The 19,930-nt window shown below is 38.6% G+C and overlaps 2 protein-coding genes across 3 annotated transcripts in view; one reads left to right on the top strand and one right to left on the bottom strand.

Annotated features, from left to right (window-relative positions):
* The window catches only part of LOC134537381 (uncharacterized), an 843,397-nt gene that overhangs the window by 183,146 nt on the left and 640,321 nt on the right, over positions 1 to 19,930 (bottom strand). The window lies entirely within an intron of this gene.
* On the top strand, positions 66 to 19,655 carry LOC134537370 (uncharacterized). 2 transcript variants are annotated; one of them, XM_063377728.1, is made up of 6 exons: positions 66 to 372; positions 16,003 to 16,281; positions 17,172 to 17,296; positions 17,701 to 17,789; positions 18,538 to 18,615; positions 19,472 to 19,655. In XM_063377728.1, the coding sequence occupies exons 2-6, from the start codon at positions 16,180 to 16,182 to the stop codon at positions 19,582 to 19,584; spliced, it is 507 nt and encodes a 168-aa protein (XP_063233798.1). In that variant the 5' UTR covers positions 66 to 372; positions 16,003 to 16,179; the 3' UTR covers positions 19,585 to 19,655. The 2 variants fall into 2 exon arrangements, with proteins under 2 accessions (XP_063233798.1, XP_063233797.1); XM_063377727.1 differs by lacking the exon at positions 66 to 372 and having other exon boundaries at positions 15,327 to 16,281.

Here is a 19,930-nt window from a genome sequence, read left to right as displayed (position 1 = left end):
CAGTGCTGACCCCCGCACCCCTGTGGCTCCCCAAGTAGTGCCTGACCCCCGGTTGTAGGCATAGCGCGCGGCGAGACCTCCGAAGAGGGTCTGTTTCCTCCCACTCTGCAGACATGGTCGGCCCGCGCCGATTCTCAACACATTTCCGCAGAAAACACGTGTTTTCTAAAGTTGAGAGAACATTATTTTTTTCCCCCATCGACGGCGAGTAACGAGTTTGGCCAGCGAGATCACTGCTTCGTGGAGTCGAGTGCGTTCTAGGAAGAAACGAAGCGTACCTATGTAGTTGCTACCAAATGATCGTCCACACGAAGGATTAAGGCTGTGTTCCTCACCACACGGACTCCAAATGAAGAAAAGGAGACACTGAAGGTAACAATAGCCTTAACTCCACAATTACCGACGTGTTATACAGACTATTCCAGAACTCTCAATTGCAAGACGAGACAGTTGATGGTGTTGTATGCATTTTTCAAACTTTTTTTTAATCGCCAATCTGCACAGTGGCTACGCAGTTATATATCACCATACTCTTGATAACAATCCAAAATAAATTATGCTCTACTTTTTTTTGGGGGTGGGGGGGTGGCAATTCTTTGGAAGACATATGCACCAAAAAAATTTTAATAAAGTAAATTTGACTATTAGCAATGTATTTTTTGTTATAAATTAGCAATTTATTTATATTAATAGTAATTTATTAAAATAAGTTGCTAAATTAGAATTTTTTTTACGGTATGGCGTAAAATCTAACCGATAAAAATTTATCTCCCAGCATAATTATTTTCAATAATTATTCCCCTAAGAGTAACGTGTTTGATTTAATAATTAATTTCATTTATGATGGCGTAGAAAATTATTTTGCTATAGTATCTAATAATTTGGTGAAGGGTGGAGAAAAAATAGTTTAAAAAAAAATTGTACATAACTCGAAAACTATAACAATGCTTGAATATTGTTTTCATTTATAACATTTAGGACATACAAGATGGCGTGGTTTTCACCTCAGTCCGATAGGTGGCAGACGGTACGCCCAGTATGAACATGGAGGTATTAGTCTATTACTTCTTACCTCGATGGTATGAAATATGACAACGAAATTAACTTTCTTATCTCTTAGAAAAGCTTATTTGAAATTATACATATTTATGGGTGATTAAACCTACAGTGTTTCAAATTTCTCAAAAATAATTTAAACCCCAGAAATTATAATGTATAATTTAACGAATTATCTATAGAATATCGTGTAGTCACACGTCTTGACGCTAGGTTATTTTTTCACTCTCTCGCAACACAACACTGCGTTTGTTCCGACAGTTACTTCGGTAAAACGTGCGCCGATGCCGAAGCGACGCGCAGAAGACAACGACCAGTCTACGTGGTCCCTAGTCTATGGTCAAGATGGCGGAGCGAGGCTTGCACTGGGGAAGCCATTTCACAGACGAGAGAGCCACACCCGATCGTGCATCTTCGGGTTTTTTGTTTGTTCATTGTAAATAAATATGGCGGTGTTGATAAAAGGAAAGACCATAAACAAGGCAACGGTATTTATTTGTACGCCGCCATATTTTTCGTTTGCCGTGTATCCGTGAATGTTAATTTTGGACAACTCATGATAAATTATGGTCAATTAGGTTAGGTTAACTACATTATAAATACTTTAAAACATTGTGGACGGTTGATTTGGTTAGGATAGCTACATTAAAGATACTGTGAAATCATGTAAACGGTTTCCTAGCCCTGGATAGCTGCATATTAAAACGTTATTTGCTACCATAAAATGATTTTACAGTATTTTTAATGTAGCTATACTTACCTAATATAACCAACCATCCACAATGTTTTAAAGTATTTATAATGTAGCTAACCTATCCTAATCGACCGCAAAATTTAATGCCACACCGGTTTATACAATGAGATAGAACGGCGTATGACGTATGAGTAAGCTACATCCCAAATAAATACACATGTTGTGGTACGGGAAAAAAAAGCGAGCATGAACTTCGGGGAACTTGGGGTGTGGCTCTCTCATCTGTGAAATGAAGGCTTCCCGGCAGGGAATGTTCATGGGCTGCTTCCGGTCTGCTTGTGCTAAACGAAGCGTGGGTCGACTCATCCAGCCCCGGCCTACGGACCGGTGACACTAACGAACCCCATTAACCCGACACTTGGAATGAAACGGAAATTCGTGTCGCAAAATTCACAAAAGACATTTTTTTTTTTAGTCAAAACTTCTATAAGAAGGTTTGGATAGGATGTAAATCCATGTAAGTCGTCATCGACATGGTCATGTGACGTTTTAATTTTTTTTATATTTCAAGGATGAAACTTAATTTATTCTATTTTTAAAGATACAAGTTTTTAGTTTTATCTTTATTTTTCCAAGAAATTTGAACGTTATTGTGTGGTACCTATTGCAAGTATTGGATATTTTTTTTAGTAGGTAGGTAGTTAAGTTGAGGTTATGTTTTTTTTATTTTGTTTATTTATTTACGATGTGAATTTCTTGAAATGTCAGGTTATTGATTTATTAGAGATAATGTTGATTATTTGTAGATTTAAGATAATGTTTTATTCTTCCAATGAAAAAACTTCATTTCTTCTAGTTTTTAAGTTATTATTGGTAGGGGCAAAACTTATGGGTTCGCGTCACCGACATGCTAGTGATATAATACCAAAATCGTTTTCTTGCGTACATTCATATTACACATTTAAAAACAAAATTTTAAGTTTTCACTTCTGTCGACAGTACCCATAACTGACTTTAGTTTTTTACGTGAATACGTCTTTAAAATTGCTTCCATAGTGGGAGGCAATTCAAAAAACGAATAATAACAAAATGGTGTTGCAGCTACTAATCTATCATCTCATTCCAAAATTTAACTACGCCACTGGATAGCTAAAGGATCAAAGAATTCGTTACGTTAAGGTGAGGACTGTGACGTATGGCGCGCGGTGGAGGGGGAAGCGCCACCATTTTGAGGTCATTTGGCTGCGTTTCGAGATTTCCATTTAGTATAACTTTTGACTCGGAGAAGCTACGACGTTCTTTTAAGTTTCAATCGTCAGCTCTCGTCAGAATATATTGATTGCATATATAAAACATTAGTTTAAAACAGTGACAGTGAATGTATATGGTGTTAAAATAAAAAAAAGGAGTTTTTTATATTTTGTATAGAAAATATTACCTGTTACGTACACGTATTCACGTACAACACACGGCCGTGTCCATGACACAGCCACGCCCCCTTTTTTTAAGCTGAACTCCGAAAACATTAGCAGTAAGCCCACTTACTGACATGGTTTTCATTCGAGGACATAATACGCTTATCTACTGTTTGTTTAAGCTGCATCTCAGCATTTCTTGAATAAAATTCCCTTCGGAGAACTACTGCACGAATCCGAAACATGTTGCCATCAGTTCAAAACATTTCTTAACTGGTCACCTTTAAATGTTGTTCACACTTTCAGACCTGATAAAAAAAAAAAATTCAATAAGTGGCCATATATATTTTTGGAATAGCTTAATTGTACACACACTAAAATTATAACAGTTATTCCCACAATTTTCCAAAATAGTTAAAGGGTCGATTATAAAACAGAATCTAAAAAAAACTCATTTTAGATGGGAAAAAAATGTTCAACAGTCTTAACAGTTTGCCCAATAACTCTACATTTATTTCAGCAATACAAACAAAAATATTTTTCATCCGTATATTAAGATCTACTGAAATATATACTAACTACGGTGCTTGTCAAAAACGTTACTTCATCAAAAATTTAATATATTATGTTTTGATAGCGTTTTTTTTAGTTAATAAATGTCAAAAAAAAAAGATATGTTAGTTGATTTGGGGCCAGGGGGTCAAACACGTGCAAATTTATTTCAAACTATTTATTTTGTGTTATTTTCAATTAAACAAGCAGAAAATATAATTCTGCTATATCCAAAGAATCCCTACAACGTGCACTACTTAAATTAAGCATGGAGTGGTATTACACAGTCAAAATGCTTTCTGTTCGTTCTCAAGTAAACAAACACATTTGAAAGTCTTGCCCAGCATTTTCTTTCATCCTGATGTTTTCCGAATTTCTAAACTGAGATTGACACAGGAGCCTTCTGACTTGCATCTAGACATCGATATAGAGGACCGCTTTTTATGTGATATTGAAAATATAGTTGACTAACTTCAAAATGATATATTATTAACCATACTCTTGTAATTGTTTGCATAACTGTGAGTGCACTTTAAACGGCGAAGGACATCTAATGAGAACTAAAGAGTCACATAAAAAAAAGTCTAAAAACCGAGCTACTTCGAGTAGAATTCACGAACCATGCATAACATATTCTTCATTTTAAAACTGTTTTAGATAAATTATCCTTAGTATGTTTTCTTTAAGATTTAGGACATTTTTGGTTTAAGTCGAAACTAATATTTTTCTACCTTTTTTCTTAATTTTAGCCATAACAATAAACGGTTTTGATTGCTGACTTAGAAAAAGTCTTTGTAAATGAATATTAGAATCATTCAATTTTGTTTTGTTTTGTTGCACATATCAGCACATATGTGCTATCTGTTAATTAAATGATTCTCACATGTCTTCATTTCCATTTTTTTTCCCAGTCCCATCTGAAAAAAAACAACAGATGAATTAAAATACAAATTTCTATAACAACAAATTTAAAAAAAAATACATAACATGTAAAATTGACTGTGAAATGTTTTCTTATACAATAGACAGTTTGCACTGAAATCATTTCGATCAAAACTACGTAACGAAAGCTGCCAGTATGTAAAAGATAACGAAATTTTTTGTTTCATTAGACTTTTCAATGATTCTTCATCAATAATTATTGATTGTGATCAGGCTTAACTATCTTAATATTTTAAAATGTTCGTTGTGTTGTGTTTGCTACTTTGTACAGGTTTGTTACTTGTCTGCATTTACGGTTCTTGTTGAAACTGTCTGGTCCACTCACTGTGTTAGTAACTGATAATCTTTTCAGGACTGAATTCCTTTCACGGAATTTCTTGTGCTGTCTGATATTACGTTTGTCGTCGTTGTGTTTTCCATAATATGTACCTGTTTAGTTTAATTTTTGCGCCGTCTGTTCGACATCGTCTGATTTTAGGCGTGGTCTCTGTGGGTTCATGTCTTCAATTTTCCTTCTTTTTTTTTTTTTGCATTCTTGAAATTTTTTCCACGACAAACAGCGTAAAACTGAAATGGAGTATGTCCGAAAAAATAATTGTATTGGATAAAAAAAATTACCCATTGCATGAACCATTTAAAGAACGCATTCTAATTCAAACTTACTAAACATTAAGGGCGCAAGTCTGTTGGATTCTCAAGGCGGGGCCCGTGGAAATTCTGGAGGAGGGCAGGGTGGGTTTTAAACCGACATGAGTCATCGCTGGATGGGTACTCGTATGTTGTATACTGCCCATACTCTGGCCTTATATGCGTGCAATATGCAGATATCATTTATAATCCACCGAAAGTTTCCCATGCAAAAAAAAGTTGCGACGTTTCAGTTTAGCAAACCCGTTTCGCAGGCACGATTTTGCAAGCCCAGCGATGGGCTTCATAGTACCAGCCCCCCCCCCCCCCCCCAAACGCCCATGCTAAACATCATGCGTCACCAAACACCATCTCCGCGGTGTTTTGGGCGGAACAATATGGCGACTGCGAGGTTAGAAAGCGACACGACTCCCGCCTCCACGGCAGGCACACCCAGGGGCGTAGCTCTTCCAGGAGTCTGCAGGCCAGAAATACTGCTAACTCATCAACAGATTCTTAAAGGTCGAGCCAAATTATTAATGCCGTCCAGACAGAACTCTGATAAACAATACTAAATTTAAAAGATGCACGAAACATTCGTGAATCGTGAAGAGAAACAGGGGTCACTTACCCTTGAGAGAGTCAAATGAACTAAATATTCCTGCTTTTAAAATTTCGTGATTTTTTGTCTGGGGAGGGGGTGGTTACTGAGCCCTCCCCCCTTTCTCTTTAAATCCAAGAGGGGGCGCCATTTTGAATTCTGGCCAAGGGCGCCATTTATAATTTTGGCCAGAGGCGCCATTTTGAATTCTGGCCAAGGGCGCCATTTTGAATCCAGCCACGCCACTGGGCACACTTACCTCCGCGCAGTCCTCGCTAGCCGGGGTTCAGTGGTCACTCTGGCAGCGGCATGTCCCCGCCCGTGACGGGGCAGTGCTGACGTCACGCCGCGCGCCATCTTGACGTCAGCACTGGCGCGCGGCGCCGTGGACCTCCGAGCAGTGACGTCACCCCGCCCGCAGCCGCTCGCCGTGACGTCAGCCGGCGGTCGAGACAGCCGATCGCGAGGGGAAGCCACTCCAAGCTTGGGCCTTCCTTCCCCTTTTCCCCTCAAGAAGGCAATGTCTTGCTTCTGTTATCACGTGTTTTCCAATACATTCACAATATGACCGTATTTAAATATTTATAAAAGTTTTTTTTGTCTGCTAAATGGTTTTTTAGGAACTTTACTTTTAGAATGTCATAAATAAATAAATCAAAATTACGTTTTCGCAAATTCCCGAAGAAAGGGTTTCTAAAGCATGCAGGGCCGGATTTAGAGGTCTGGAGGCCTCGGGGCAACAGAGGAGCGGAGGCCCCCTGGCCCCAAATTATTTTACAAATAAAATGAACAATTTTTTTTCAGTCGAGTTTTCCAATAAATAATTTATTGTGATATTAAGTAGATTCTCTTAATATTTTAAAAAAACATACATAAATATAATCGGAGACAAGAATTATATTAAATTAAATTTTAGCGTTAATGAACGGAGCATTCCGAGCTTTTTTCGCCGAAAATTCGTTGATTTCGCTGAAATCCAATTCCCGGAGTAAATCGCTTTCAATGCTCAGGAGAGAAAGCTTCGATAAACGGTTCGATATTTTACTGATTGCATGATTGGAGTGAAAAAATATAGATGAATTATTTATGTTAATATTTAACAATAATATAATCATGTATGTACAAAGTACTGTAGGTAAAGGTAAAACAGCGAAAAAAGAATATCAAAGGAAAATATATTTACTAGTGTTTACATGTCGGAATTTGAAAGATTTTTTTTCCGATGTCTCTATTGTAGTTTGTGGGGGCCCTCTGTTTGTGGGGGCCCCGGGGCTTTCGCCCCGGTTGCCCTCCCCTATATCCAGCCCTGAAAGCATGCCTTAAAATCACATTATTTCGAGTTGGTGATAGCGTGAGATGAGAGCTGCGAAGCCCCTATCTAGTGTCAGTCCCGAGACAAACTCGCCTGTCACTTTGTCACAGACTTCTGACTCGTAAGAAATTGGAAAAAAAAAATAAAACTTTTTGTAAGATTTGCTTTCTAAGAGAGACTTTTTCTTTGTTAAAGAAGCGTCGATAGAAAAATAATATATAGGCATTTATGGCACCTCTGTTTTGTAACAACGTAAGACATAATCGAAGTAAGCTCTTAAGACCACTTTGTGTAATGGCTCTAACCTCTAAGAAACGCAGTAACTAGGATGTATCAAACCAAGGGTGTCTTAAGGCTCGTTTTGCAATGACACGGACCCGCAAGATATTTACGTTTCTCTTTCCGTCTGTCGCTTCTACAATACACGGAACCGTAACAAACCGCAACCGGTGAGATTTAACTTCACGGTTACAAAAAAAATTATTTAATTTAAAAAAAAATTGAGATCCAAAAGCAAAACACGGTCAGTATTTATATATTTAATTGAAATAAACAACAGTGTAATTATAGAACACTAGATATTCAGTATATATAGTTCAGTATAAATAGTTGTTCTCGTATTTAAATTGTAAACAAACATGGCTTCCACCGCGGCCAAATTCTCGATTTCTATTGGTCGCACGGAGTAACGTAAACGGTAGAGCTGGGTATTGCCGAGCTAATCCATACGGATGCGTTACCGTATGCGTGTCGTTGTAGACACTGTGTTCCGTGAGATCTGCCTCTGTGTCTGTGTCACTGTAGAGAAAATATAGTTTATCTATTGTTTTATGCTTGGTACGTGATTTCAACTCGCACTCAGCTTCATTTTTTTTAATATCGAAAATTGGCTGACGTAATAGAAACAAGAAAATAGAAATGTTTTTGTGTTTCTTAGAATTGACAAGTTTTTTTTTTCCACAGAGACTCAAAATTGGTACGAAATTCAAATTCAAATTCATATGTCGCTTCCAGGATGCGTCGGAAACTTGAACGAGTTTCATCTTTAAGTACATAATTGGGACAACAGATAGCGCCAGCTGTACTAACAAGTGTAATAAAACCGCCGAGAAGCAGTAAAAACAGGTGGCGCGAAATGTCTCATACATATTTCACGTATTATTTAACGTGTTGTAGGACTGAAGATGAGTTAAATTCGAAAACACACAGGCGAAACGCAAAAAAGGCACAAGTGCCCACGAACGTTTGGTACACATACTATTTTGTACACATGTAGTTATATATGTTGAGTGGTGATATGGTTTATATGTTATGCACCACTTTAATACATATTATTACTAGTATTTGATATATGTCCACATTAGGTATTTATATACACCTTGGTTTGGTTACTGAGAGGTCGGTTTTGCCTTTAGAAAAATTACGTATAACATTTACTTTGTACTAGTATGTCTCGTGAATAAAACACGAGAGTTAAAATGGGCACATAATTAACAAATGTCTTTAGGAAAAAAATTAAACAAAAATTCATCAGTTTCACGTGGTTGAAAGCATGCACTGAATTAATGGTGAAACCTGCAAAATATCACGAATATGTATTCTTAAATTTGTTTAGTTTATGTTCGGCTAGATAGTTCAGTCAGAGCACAAAATCTCCGTTGCTTAGAACCTCTGAGATGATGAGTGTTCTGACTTTCTGTCTGATATAAACACTTAATGAAATATTTCACTTTTGAAGAAATGCTGCTGCAAATCTGACGTGTCTCGCCCTCGCTACCTTTGTGCAAAGCCAACTACAGACCAGCGTTAAGGGGGTGCCTCCCATTTCTGGTCAAGATTTTATATTTACAGTAATTACAAATAAACTTGTAGACTTTTTCAATTGTTTAGCTTTCACGAAATGAAAATTTTATACAGCACACACTTTTCGCATAATTAGCTGCCCAAGTTACATTTTCAACGTTTTTGGGTTGTACAAATAAGGAGAATTTAATTTATTGCAGAACTGAAACTTTTAATGTTTAAATGCAATGCCACTGGCTACTTCATGATATGGTTTGCATTTCTATCACAAAAACTCATGTCATGTTTCTTGGCTGTCAAAATCGTAATAAATTTGAGAATTTTGAAATTCCAGGTAAAATTAATTAATATTTTCTGAAATAAATTCAAACCATTACTTAAAATGCCCAGTGGCATTGCAGTTAAACCTAAAAAGTTTGAGTTCTGCAATAAATAAAATTCTCTTAATTTGTACAACCTGAAAACGTTAAAAATGTAACTTTGGCAGCTAATTATGCAAAAAAGTATGTGCTGTATATATTTTTAATTTCTTGAAAGTTAAACAATTGAAAAAGTCTAAAAGTTGATCAGTGATTAATATAAATATAAAATCATGACCTGAAATGGGAGGCACCCCCTGACTCCGCCTACCCGGGCACACACGCGGTGCGCAGAGTTTCAGGAAAAACAACGCGATTTCAAAACTACTCAATATATCCGAGTGGGGCCTGCTTACGAAAAGCATTTAAGAGTTCGCCGAGGGTCGAAAAGTACTTTTGATTTTGGATTAAGTTTTTCAACTGTATTTTTATAAGAGTTAAAATGGCTAAAACGTGTGTTGTCAGAGTAATTTTTAGGCTTGAAACATCGGGTACACATTTTTGGAAGCACTTGAGGGACTTGCGTTACCCCTTTATCATATTTTCTTAGTCATATAATGTTACGGTCACCGGTGCTGTGCACTGGGAGAAGACTGCGCGCCAGTCCAGAGGAGACACCGCGCTAGAAGCACCAGCGAGCGTCGCGCCTATCATCCCGCCTCGCCGACACGTGGCGGGCCCCTTAAGGCGAGTCCACAGCCCCTGGACGTGTTGCCATCGGGAAAAGACAAGGTTATCCCCGAGTCAAGGACTGGGTCGCGGCGCCAGCCTCTGACCGCCGGCTTGCGAAACAGCATGCGCTGACCTCCGACCCAAGCAAACAATTTTTTTTTCTAAGAATGCGTGCTTTTTGGCGATAAACTTCAATCCGCAAAATAACTTTAAACAAATAAAAATTATTATTCCAGCCCTAATGAAACTGAAAAAAAAAACAAGTGAGAAGGCTGTGCAATCGCCACTGATAGCGCTGGTGGCGGCAACTACTGCCCTGAGATCGCTTCCGTGACGCGCTCACACGACAAAGGTCGTACTTCGACACCAAACCCGCAGCATGATTCGGTGACAAGACTGCGTTTGCAGCCAGTGTTCGGCACACTGAAACCTCTGAGGTCCTGACGCCTAAGGCCAAAGTATTTGGCTCATTGTAACCTCGGAAGTCCTGACGCCTAAGGCCAAAATGTTTGGCCAACTATAACCTCGGAAGTCCTGACGCCTAAGGCCAAATTGTTTGGCCAACTATAACCTCGGTGGTCCGGACACCTAAAGCCAAATTGTTTGGCCCACTATAACCTCGGTGGTCCGGACGCCTTAAGCATCTAGGCTTAGCTGTGATATGTTAATCCTTAATGTCGGGTTTTACGATTGAAAAACTTAAGAATTGTAAACTTAACAAGTACGCAGATGAACATACGGTTAATTATACCTGCGAATTTACAGTTTGCGGTCGAATTAGTGGTTGTTAATTCCTGCAAATTATTACCAGTGGAAATAACTGAGTTATTTTAACCTTTAGTTTTAGTTGTACAAACTATCTGCAAAATCTTTTGGGAAAATTTTAGAAATTTGCAGCTAAATCATATCACGTTGTTGGAATTCCGTTGGGCGTCAATTATGTTGCTACAACGTTGAGCGTCTTTTGTGTTTTTTTAAGTCAAGTGACATTAGGAAAATGAAATAAAACTGTAAAAAATAATCAAAGTTATTTCAATTATACAATATAATTTTGTAAGTAGTCTCACAACATTCACCTGTTTAGCAAACGTGAAACATTGGTTTACATTTACAAGTTATTTAAGTTGAATAATCTTTACTTCATATTGATTACAAACATACTATTATAACCATTTCAAAAAGTAAAATAAGAACTTTAATTTTTATCCCTGGGATTCACTTCTTTAAAATGTTTCTTTTGGTAATAATATTTATAGCTTTTAGACAACTATCAAAATGTCACTAAACTTACTAAACTGTTTTCTTCATAATAATTTATAATACTTACCTCAAGATTACACTGTTCATGTGAATACTCGAACAAATATTACCCTGATATTTTCGCAAACCTTTATTTCATTAATTTTGGGGTAAATAAGAACAAATATTGTTTGTAAGGTATGTTATAGAATGTTCTTTCATTTTGCAATTCTCTTAACATTTAAAATAGAAAACGCTATATAAGAAGCATTTTCAAAACTGTCTTGTTGGCTAATATGGCTAGATAAAGTTTTACAAATAATAAATAAGACTAGTTTAATATAATTTTAAAAACCGAATCTTCGCAGATCCTTACAGTGTGTAGAAAAATTAACACGTGGTGTTAAATACTTACAAGCTGCTAATAAAGTGTAATATCATCTACGTTCACAGGCATACTTGCGTCTTTGTCATGCGGTTTTTTTTATTTTTGCAAGTCAATTGTGTGTAGTAAATGACCGTGATTACGCAGTCTGTTTGCCTTAGGTCTGTTTCATATCCTTAACGGCACTCCGTTGCAGGAAAGCAATAAACAAGTTACATAATAAATAATCTGAAACTGTATTTTCGCATGTCGCTCTCTGATGTCCTCAAGACCTCGTCTTCGGGGTGGCGGGTCCACCCAGACTCCTGACACTATCGCCCAACGCATCGACCGCTCAAGCGGGTCACAAGATGCACTCCTCGACATCAACAGGCCGTGTCAAGAGTCATACAACTGCGCAGTTAAGTCTTGTGGAGTCAACATTGCGAAAATAATGTTGCACGTGGTTCGTAGCTGATTAGATAGGCAAATAAGTTAATACATCAATGCTCCTACGACAAGTTGTAAAAGGGAATAATCAATTCAAACTTCAATAAATAAAGGCAAATCTAATTTTAATATTACATACATTCTGTCATGTTCTTGAAATAGCAAATCTGTATAAAAAAAACATTTATTTGAAAGTACAATACTAATTCACCAGTCCGTCAAAATATGAATTAGGTTTGAATATCCATTTTTTTCCCTTTAAATTTTAACATGCAAAGCATTTAAAACTCATTATTTTAAAAAAATTAACTAAAAAAAAAAGGTATGAATCCTCTAGGTAAAGCGTTAAGACCACCATCTTGTTTTCGTCCGCTAGAGTGTACTGATACCATGTTAGTATAATTTTCTGGTCACCATACCCTTGTCATCAACTGCTGGCAATGAGTTTTGACCTTGACCTTGACCTTTGGCCTTGATATTTAACCTTGACCTTGAAATTTGACCTTGACCTTGAAAATTGACCTTGAACTTTGACCTTGACCTTGAACTTTGACCTTGACCTTGAAATTTGAACTTGACCTTGAAATTTGACCTTGACCTTGAAAATTGACCTTGTCCTTGTCGACCATCATGGATCCAACATTTTAAGTTCAGTACATGCTACCTGGAGCTACCACCTGCTGGAGTACACCATCTTGTGCGTGTACTCGTCTTATAGAGTAAATTCCATCTGGATAATTTAATTCCAACCCGCTACAGTGCAGTAAACATTTATTACCGAGGTGCCCCGCCATCTTGAAATTCGGGCGCCATCTTGAAATCGTGTAATTATTTAGCTAGAAATTCGGGAAAAAATCCAAAATTCATCAAAAAAAAACACTCATTAATTTTCATATTGAATCGCCAGATTCCTGCCCTCGATTCGATACTTGAACTGTGACAAGTGTAACTAAATATCAAATAAATTTAATATTCTGTTTTTCCATTACCTTTCGCGGAGTTTATAAATCATCCTCTCTTCAAAAATAAAACACAAGTCAATGTACGACAATGTTCGACGAATCAAATACGTTGCCGATAAGCCTAACATGAAAGTCTAGTTTTTCGATAATCTGAATAACCTCTAAACCGTTAATGTACAAAGCCATAGATACATATAGACCAAGCGTCTTCGGACCGAGAGACCGGGTCATAATCAATGTCAGACGTATAGACCAGTTATTTCCGAACCTCTCGACCTTCCTCATCGTCAGCTAATTATATTCAACTGAACCAACGAATCATGTTTTCTACGCTTACAAGAGGACCAAGAATCCAATCAAAAAGGCAGCAAAATTAACAAAAAGGAAGCACATTTTGGAAGCAACATTAACAAAAAGGAAGCACATTTTGGAAGCAACATCAACAAAACGGCAGCACATTTGGAAGCACCATCAAAAAAGGTAAGCACATTTGGAAGCACCATAAACGAAAAGGCAGCTCATTTGGAAGCACCGACAACGAAAAGACAGCACATTTGGAAGCACCGACAACGAAAAGGCAGCACATTTGGAAGCACCGACAACGAAAAGACAGCACATTTGGAAGCACCGACAACGAAAAGGCAGCACATTTGGAAGCACCGACAACGAAAAGGCAGCACATTTGGAAGCACCGACAACGAAAAGGTAGCACCATAATCGAAAAGGCAGCACATTTGGAAACACCGTCAATGAAAAGGCAGCACATTTGGAAGCACCGATAACGAAAAGGCAGCACATTTGGAAGCACCGTCAATGAAAAGGCAGCACATTTGGAAGCACCGTCAATGAAAAGGCAGCACATTTGGAAGCACCGACAACGAAAAGGCAGCACATTTGGAAGCACCGACAACGAAAAGGCAGCACATTTGGAAGCACCGACAACGAAAAGGCAGCAAATTTGGAAGCACCGACAACGAAAAGGTAGCACCATAATCGAAAAGGCAGCACATTTGGAAGTACCATCAAAAAAAGGAAGCACATTTGGAAGCAACATCAACAAAACGGTAGCACATTTGGAAGCACCATCAAAAAAAAATTATGTGATATTTTGCATAATATAATTACAGCGATTTTTGTTTTTGTTTTTTCAAAAACCTTCCCCATTTCTAACCCTTTGGTCGGATATTGGCCATCAACGAACTTGACCAACATTTTCTATGTTTGGATGTGATTTGTGAAAAATTGCAACATTTATCGTGTCCACAAAATTTATATATATATATATATATATAAACTTTGAGTTGATGGTTTTGGGGTCTGTGGACCATGAAACGAAAACCTATATAAATATATTTCCGGAAATCGCACCATGGTAATTGCTACCATTGGTAGTATTTCTTTGAAATTTACCTATAATTACAAATAAAAATAGCCAAGAAATAGTCAGCACTAATAATATTAACATAAAAATGTTCCATCCTGATATACAGTTAGTATATCTTAAGGGTAGACCACCACGTTATTATAAATGGGATCGGGAAATTATAGTATGAAAAAACAATTAAATTGTAATTAGTTTAATAAAAATATAATACAAATTATTTAATGTGCAAGTAGGCAAGTGTTTGGTGCGAATATTAAATATGGACGTAATAGACGCACAGCAGGCTCAACGGTATATCCATGTTATTTGGATTCCGAACCACTTGACACTCGGCACTTGCACGAAAGCTAAAAAAAATTATGTCAAAAGAAATAATAACATTCTAATCTTACAAGAAACTGACACACAGTAATAACAGTAGCTTAGCATAACCTAGAAGCTCTTCCACATTTTAGAAAATAAATTATGTGTAAACATCATATCTCTCGATTTAAGGCATTTGGTAGGAGTAATTTCGAGAATGGAACGGAAGTAGAACGAACGGAAATGGGTGCCGAAGTCGTCAAGATGGCGGACCCACGTATACCAACATAAACCCGTGTATAGTCACTTCCGTAAACATTAGGGGACATACCAGACGTATTGGTGACCCAAAAGAAACTTTATGAAAGTGAAATACCCTGGAATATGTTAGGTAAACCGAAATAGTCATTGTAAAAAGTAATTAAATTCCTAAACTACGTATAAAAATGGCATTATAATTAATATAATATATATTATCATTGCAAAATCGTAACAGGATCGGTATCACAGCGGTAGAAAGCGTGCTTGTAAGGTTCAAGAGCTAGTTTTCAGGAACGGTTCAAACCTCGTCCTTGGAAAACAAATTATACTTTTTAAATAACAATATAATATTATGTAATAATAAAGTTTAATCAGCTCAATAAGGTTAATGTTTGTTCGTAGTGAGTATTTACAGACTGATTTAGGTCGTTTAAGCAAAAATAAATATACGTTCATACACTTAGTGTAGTGTATTTAAAAGTGAATCCATAGAAGCATAATATCTAACATGAGCTTAAACTTTATAGATTTAACTGTTCACTGAATTTTAAACAAGGAAAGCAGTAGATTAGCAAAATTACTTCTCAAAATTGAAGTCCAGAGACGGAGTATAGGTCTTATTAAAATCTCATTAGGTTTTTTCCCCAGCGGATTTTAATAGTTAAAATTTTCATTCTATTTCGTGCAGAGAGATTCGCGGATATTGGCAGGCAACGATAACGATTCAGATAGCAAATATTAACAGCGGGCGCAGAAAAAAAATATGTGTGATTCGCATCAAGACGGTTTGGAATTTTGAAAATTTATGTATCATTGTATTTACAACCCACGACAATTATTTTAAGGAATAATTCATTAAATTTCGTGTCCGAGATTCGTATTATGAGAGTATTTTCAACATGGACAACATGAGAACACATTAATATGCTCGTTACTGAGGTTACATGTTTCCATATCACCGACGAGAACAGTTGTTCCTGACCAGAGCTGATGCTGTAATGAACAGATGATAAGCTCTGTTTGGAACCTGGGAGAGGGCTGGGCAGTTTCTCCGCGCGTGTGACCCCGGTGTGACCCGGGCAGTCGTCGACCAATCAGCGACGAGGTCTCGCCGCGGGGAGGGTATATATCGGCGGGGCGGCGGGGTCCCGGCACTGCTGGGACCTGAACTCCGAGACTAGACATGGCCGTCATCGCCCCTCTCGTGCTGGTGCTGGCGCTGGCAGCCGCAGTGCTCGGCGAGTGCCACAACCCGCCCGCCGTCGACAACCTGGACTCCAGCGAGGTGGGTGCCCCGCCTCTGTTGGCACCACTGGACCCCTCTGTTGGCACCACTGGGGCCGCCTCTGTTGGCACCACTGGGGCCGCCTCTGTTGCCACCACTGGGGCCCTCTGTTGGCACCACTGGGGCCCTCTGTTGGCACCACTGGGGCCCTCTGTTGGTACCACTGGGGCCGCCTCTGTTGGCACCACTGGGGCCCTCTGTTGGTACCACTGGGGCCCTCTGTTGGCACTACTGGGGCCACGTCTTTTGTAATTACCAAGGCAACGTCTGCTGCCAGTTACTTCTTGACGTTTAACAATTTTTTAGAATTTGACATTCTAATTAATGCACGAAGGAAATTACATTTAAGAGAAAGGTTAGGGCTTTTTATAGTGCAGATGCTAGTTAATAATATAGTAGGCCATATATTTAAGTTTTTCTTACGAGTATGTGTTATTTGATGACCAAATACAGAACACAATTTGTATTGTTTCTTCTCATGTTTAACAAGTCACTGCATTCCTTTCATCCCCTCTCAAATGTCGATAAGTCTCTCACGAAGCATTGCTTGTTTTTTTTTTTTTGTTCTTTTTTTGTTAAGCAATTCTTTGATAACCATAGTTTGTATTAAATTTTATTTTTATTATTCAAATGCAAATCACACTGTTTGCTGATCTATTTGAAGTTGAAATTACCCCAGTTGTATAGTTGTTATAGATCACTTGGTAATTATTTGTAAGTATATACATATTTATTTGACGTTTTTGAAAACAAATTACTACCGAAAGTAAAGGCTCAAAAAGGACTATTGGACAATGTCATTAAGGCCGGACATCTGGTACACATATCCGAGCTGCACTTGGCAACAGGAGGACGTAGCGAGGCTGACGTGTGTCCTGTCCTTGCACCAGATCCTTGGCACGTGGAAAGCCATCGCCTGGCCCAAGAAGTACAACGGCAAGTACAAGTGCGGCAACCAGACCTTGGAGCGCAGCGGTGACGTCATCAACTACGTAATCCACCAGTACAACGTCACGTAAGTGTGATCGGTGCCACCACACCACCAAATTCTTTTTAAAACCATATTAATTCAAACGGCATTCATTTGCCATACAAAATGTTTGCTGGAAGAAATAAAAATGTTTCTTAGAAACCTGTAATAGCTAAGTACTAATATTCCTTAATCGTTCTCAAAGCTCATCATGAAGATGAGTGATGTAGAGTTAGTTTCAATGGTGTTACTAAAACTGACATAAAATAGGTAAATCTGTATATTTCGTCACGCAACTTTAATTTGTGTAATTTTTTAATAGGAAAAAAGTTACTTAACAATTTAACTGCTAATAAATACCCGTACATAAATTATATACTTTATGATGATATATGTGACTCTTCAAAGATGTACGCAGTGCAGTGTTGTAAAGTGTTGTCTGGTCGCAGCGCCGGCGCCTGGGAGACCAGTCACGGACACATCAGCGAGACCGGACACTCCGGACGGTATCACGGAGAGAGAGTCGGTCTGGACAACAGTGAGTGTCTGTCTCGCCACACAGTACTACACGCTGTATTTACTAGCGCTGTCTCTAGCCGTAACTCTGCAGGGGAGTCGTTCATGTTCTGCAAGTTACATCTAACACGTGGATGGACAGTGTTACTTCTAACATCCTACTGATCGTCCTTATCTCTCTTGTAGTTTCATTCAAGGAATGTTTCCGCTGTCTATGAGACTTAAAGGTAGGGTCTCATCCGCCATGTTGATGTTTAGATTCAATTTTATTGTCATTACTAAATAGCCTATGGCTTTTTTTCCGTATACTTACAACTTCACCTCTCCTGTATTTGATTCTTGGTCACAAATATTACCAACTTTTTTTTACTAAAATTTTTAGTGTGGAAGCAAAAGATCCTTCAAGTTTGTTTTTTTTAATTATTATTACTCTTCCGACTTTGTATACCAATCATGTCACAATTTGCAAATATCTCTTTAGTACAAATATACCAGAATAATAAATGCAAGACAGTTTTAGTGTAAAATTTACAGATAAAACCCTTAACTAATAGAAATGAAGACAAAAAGGACAAAATCGAAAAGGAAAGTGTGACTCCGAATCAAACCATAGTTTAAAAAAAAAATGACTGCTCCTCACTATCATGCTCATGTACCTCAGTCGTGCAGTTGTCAATGGAATAAATGTTTGATGAAGTCCTCGTTCACTTCAGTTGTTTACACGACCGACTGCAGTAGACAGTCGATATCAGTTGGTGTCATGTTTCCAGATGTGAACTGGGACGTGGTGGGCATCTCCCCGGGCAAGTGGCTGGTCTACCACCAGTGCCGCGTGGACATCGGCAGCGGTGAGTGACCTGCAGGCTGGCACAAGCCAAGCCAAGCCAAGCCAAGCCAAGCCAAGCTCTGGCAAACAGCTGACGCTCCCTGAACGTCCTCAGTTCAAGCCAAAGGCAAAACTTCACTCTGATATCGACCTACTCTTTGCTCATATATTCTTCATACAAGTGATCTAAGTTCAAACTTGGCCCTTTTTTTCCTCTCTTCTCACTAGTCACTGTTCTTTTAATTGGTCCTTATATATAAAAACAGTTAAAATATGAAATAGATATATTTCACTTTATTACACGTGCTAGTCTGGCTAACCTGTAAATAATAACTTCGTGATTTTACGTAAGCCTCGCAATTCCAGTGAAACACTGGACTTACAAGCTTTGGGTTATGGACAGAAATTTTAGGTGAAATGGTTTATAGCTTGATTAATTTAATGTATTTAAAAAAATATATTACTCATCAAATATCTGTATAACTGCTGGTATGGGTACGCAAATCTGTAATTTATTAATTAAGGTCGCAGGCTTTCACGGCCATTGTCTGCATTTTCTTGGCTTCTGGGTGTAGGCCGTGTCATGTAATTGTCTTGCGACTCGAAAGACAACATCATGACCTGGCCTGCACCCATAAACCAAGAAAATGCTGTAACCTATTTACTGACAAACACAGATGTGTAATATTCATTTTGGTGATGTTCGTGTAACCTTACAACGGGGTGTTGAGGTCCAGCTGATGTGAGACCTTCACCTCGTAGACGTGGCGTGGCTCCTCAGTGGCGCCGCGCAGGGACCACAGACGCGCTGTCCGGAGAACTGCGACACCGCAGCAGCAGGTGCTGACGCGTGGTTGTGGTTGTGGTTGTGGTTGCAGAGATCGCCATCGCGCTGTACAAGGACGGAGTGACCTTGACCCCCGAGGAGAAGGCCGCCGCCATCGCCGCCCTGCCGGGCCCTGCTGACCTGTACTCCGAGTGCCCGGAGTAGACGCGACGACCACTGCCTCTGTCTCCTGCACTCGCTCTGTTCGCGTGGATAATAAAGTCTGAGTTCACCCACACGCTGTGTTATTGCACCCTCTGCGTCCCCTACAGTCCGAACTGTTTCCGAGCGTCCATCTGGTGCGAAGCCACTCGCGAGACACTGCTAGTAGCAGTACACTGTAGGTATGGATTAGCGCACTGGTATCGATATCTCTAAAGAGAAGTGAAGCACTTCCAGTAACAGTACACTGTAGGTATGAATTAGCGCACTGGTATCGATATATCTAAAGATAAGTGAAGAACTTCCAGTAACAGTACACTGTAGGTATGAATTAGCGCACTGGTATCGA

This window comes from Bacillus rossius, chromosome 12 (genome assembly GCF_032445375.1).
Source record: "Bacillus rossius redtenbacheri isolate Brsri chromosome 12, Brsri_v3, whole genome shotgun sequence".
Taxonomy (NCBI): domain Eukaryota; kingdom Metazoa; phylum Arthropoda; class Insecta; order Phasmatodea; family Bacillidae; genus Bacillus; species Bacillus rossius.
This window is presented reverse-complemented; position numbering and strand designations above follow the sequence as displayed.